Source organism: Aptenodytes forsteri, unplaced genomic scaffold (genome assembly GCF_000699145.1).
Source record: "Aptenodytes forsteri isolate BGI_AS27 unplaced genomic scaffold, ASM69914v1 Scaffold86, whole genome shotgun sequence".
Classification (NCBI taxonomy): Eukaryota; Metazoa; Chordata; class Aves; order Sphenisciformes; family Spheniscidae; genus Aptenodytes; species Aptenodytes forsteri.
In genome coordinates, this window is record NW_008795715.1 from 2478578 (window position 1) to 2481798 (window position 3221).

The following is a 3221-nucleotide window of genomic DNA, read 5'->3' on the forward strand; positions in this document are numbered from 1 at the left end:
CCTTCCCGGCCCCCCCGCCACCCCCCCTCATTGCCTGACCTGCCCCTGTCTCTGCCCCGCAGGTGAATCGGAGCTGCTGGCCTTGTCTGCCAAAGGCCGCCTCATGACCTGTGGCTTATGCAGCCCCGAGGACGCTGACGTGGGGCTGACGCCTGCCGAGGCCGGCCGGAGGATTAAGGAGCTGCTCTCCGGGATAGGCAACACCTCAGAGAGGTAAAGGGCAGGGCTGCTCGGCACCTCGTGCTCGTGCTTTTACTCTGCGAGCTGCCGGGTTTACGGGCACCGAGCTGGGGTTTCGTGCATCGGCTGGGAGGTCTCTGGCAGTAACTGCTCCAGCATTTACCTTTCCGGAGTGCAGGAGCCTGGCTGGGAAGCCCCCCCCCACCCCCCGACCTCAACAGGATAAAAATAGTGTTTAAGGGTGCTGCGGGCGGGCTGGTGTTTACAGCCTCGGCGGCAGAAGGTGGGAGAGGCAGGGTGCCAGGCGCTCCCAGACTTGGGAGCACTTGCCAAGTCCGCGGTAACAGGCAGGGCAGGCGCGTGCCTCCGGCCTCCGCGGCCATCTGCATGTGGGGAGGGGACGCAGACAAGTCCCTCTCTCTTCGCAGGGGGATTCCCGGGGTCTGGCTGGCTGGAGCCACTCCTCAGGGTCAGCTCAGCCGATGGGGGCTCGTGGGCAGAGCGGCCCTGCAGGCAGCGTGGATCCTGGCTGCCTTGGAGAGGGAGCCGGAGAGTTCCCGGGGTGGCTCAGGGCGCCGGGCTCGTGCCAGGGGCTGCTCGGCTCATCTGCCGTGGGGGCGCAGTGCCCTTCGTGAGCAGCCTTTGGCGCTGGCCTCTGCCATGCTCCCGTCACTGACCCCGCGTCCCGGCTGCCGTCCCTCCTGCTATTTCAGCACCGACGCTTTATCCTTGCAGAGTTTCCTTCCTGAAGAAGGCGGTGGACCAGAAGAACCGAGCCCTGGCCAGCCTGAACCAGGTGATGAACGTGAGCGCAGCTTTGCTGTCCAGCCAAGAAGGCCAGAAGCCCATTGCTTGCACTGTCACTGCCAACTGGAGCTGCCTCCTGCTCCAAGATACCGTCACCATCTCCTGTCTGCTGGAGAACTGCAGCGAGTACAGCCTGGAGGAGGGCTGGACCCTCTGCGTTCAGCTCCTGGCCAGCCCCTGTGCCTTAGAGGAGGAGTCTGTGGATTCGGCCACCACTTTCACCTTCCCCATCGACCAGCTCCTCCCCGGGAACAAGAGGGAGCTGACGCTGCCCCTCGGCTCCACTGCAGACACCAAGCTGGACCTGCCTCTGACCATCTCCTGTGCCCTCTACTACAGTTTACGGAATATTTTGGGCAACGGCTCCGACTCCTCTGAAGCCCTGGACGACCTCCTGCCGGACGACTCGCCCATCCTCTCCCCGGACAGAGAGGGGATCTGCCTGCCCCTCAGCGAATGCACCATTGACATGCTCCAGTGCCTCCGTTTCGAGAGCAGCGCCCCCAGGCCAGATGCCTCCCCGCCGGCAGCAGCCCCCCCTGCTCCCCCGGACCCTGTGGAGACCTTCCTCAAAGTATCCCGGGAGCAGACTGAACCCGAGGGGGTGAAAGATGGCGAGCTGCCACACGCCCCGGGAGAGGGAAACCCGCCCCCCTCGGCGGCGTCCATCAGGGTGTCCTCGGAGCTGCTGAAAAACGCGCTGAAAACCTCCGGGTCAGGTGGGTCCCTGGAGAGGAGCATCCCAGGAGCTCCTGGGGTATCTCCTTGGGGAGAGGCGCTTGCTTTCCAGCTTGTGGCCATCCCAGGAGAGGCCAGGATGGCACGTCGCAGCCCGTGCATGCAGGCTGGGGCAGTCAGCAGCCCCTTTCTTGGGTGAGGAGGGCTGCGTGACCCCGCGCAGTCACTACCCCAGCATGCGTCTGCTCGTGGGCTGGCACGTGGACGCGATGGCAGTCGCGTGACCGAGCTCGGCTTGTCTCAGCGGGGAGGGGAACGGCCCCAGTGTCAGCCCTGGCCTCGCAGGGGAGGCACCAGGCACATGCTGCTCCATCCTGTATCGCTCTGGCCTGAGCGGGGCTGCTGAGCCGCAGGGATGGCGTTCGTCGGCTTAACAAGTTCCGCTTTCTCTCCTTTCATCCCCAGATGTCCCGCTGAGCTGTGCCACGCTGCGCTGGCTGCTGGCTGAGAACGCCGGGGCCGAGGCGCTGAGCAGCGGGGAGGTGGCATCGGTGCGCGGCGCGGCACCGGATGGAGGCGAGGTGCAGCTGCTTGTCCGAGAGGCAAGGAAGGGGTTAGCCCTGCAGAGAAACTCCCCGCGCCCCCATCCCACGGAACCGGCTCTGTCCCGCAGCCCCTCGCTCGTGCCAGGGAGCTGGGTGATGTATGGCCTTGCTGTGCTGACCCCAGGCTGTTGTCCGTGGGTCCGGACGCCTGGGTGCTGCGTGGGGCCTGCTGGCTGCCTACGCTGTGGGGCTGGGGCTTGCGTGCTGGGCTGGACGGGCTGCGTTGCCGGTCCCCCCTTCTCCCAACCCTGGACTTCCCGAAGGCAGTGGCCACTTCTGTCCCTCTCCGGGCGGGTATGTGTCCCCCAGATGATCTTGTTTCCCCGCCAGGAAGGGCAGTGGGCTGCTGCTGTGTCCCTGCGTGGCAGGCTGGCCTTGTGAGGGCAAAGGCAGATGCCCCCTCCCCTCCCAGCATCCCTCTGCTGATCCGCAGGATCCTTGCGGGCACTCTTTGCCTCTGCCTTTCCTCCGGAGCGGTGTGGCTCCCGCTCCTGCCTATCTCCTGCCCAGGCTCGGCTGCAGGAAGGAATGGGCTTTCCCTCCTGCTTTGGCCGGCTGCGCTTTGCTGGCTCTGCAAAGCGAGGGGAAAACGTGGCTGGATTTGGGGTGTAAATCTGATCCGCTGCAGCTCGTCCCCCTTTAATGCGAAAATCCCCCTCTAAGCGCAAAGGAAAAATACTAATTGCTGCCCAGCTCTCCCACCGCAGCTAGCTGACCCCGTGCCGAGGGGCCCAGCCGCCTGCGTGCTGGCAATGACCCGGCTCAGGTTGGTTCACGCTTGGGAGCACTAATATCGCCAATGTGATTAGTGACAGCGTTAATTCTCCCTTGGGCTAAGCCTGCCGGATTAAATCCGCTGGGGTGGCAGCCTGCGTCTCGTCAGGGAACGGGCATCTGCTCACCCCCAGCGGCACCGGGCGAGACCGGCGGGCGGGGCCCCGCCCGGCCGCA

The 3221-nt window shown here is 65.3% G+C and overlaps 1 protein-coding gene across 1 annotated transcript in view; it reads left to right on the forward strand.

Moving 5' to 3' along the window:
• FAAP100 (Fanconi anemia core complex associated protein 100) overlaps window positions 1-3221 on the forward strand; it is a 10632-nt gene that overhangs the window by 5430 nt on the left and 1981 nt on the right. Inside the window, exons 5-7 of the mRNA XM_009283522.1 lie at window positions 63-213; window positions 916-1706; window positions 2131-2267. Coding sequence (XP_009281797.1) covers window positions 63-213; window positions 916-1706; window positions 2131-2267 — 1079 coding nt within the window. The remainder of the gene's footprint in view (window positions 1-62; window positions 214-915; window positions 1707-2130; window positions 2268-3221) is intronic.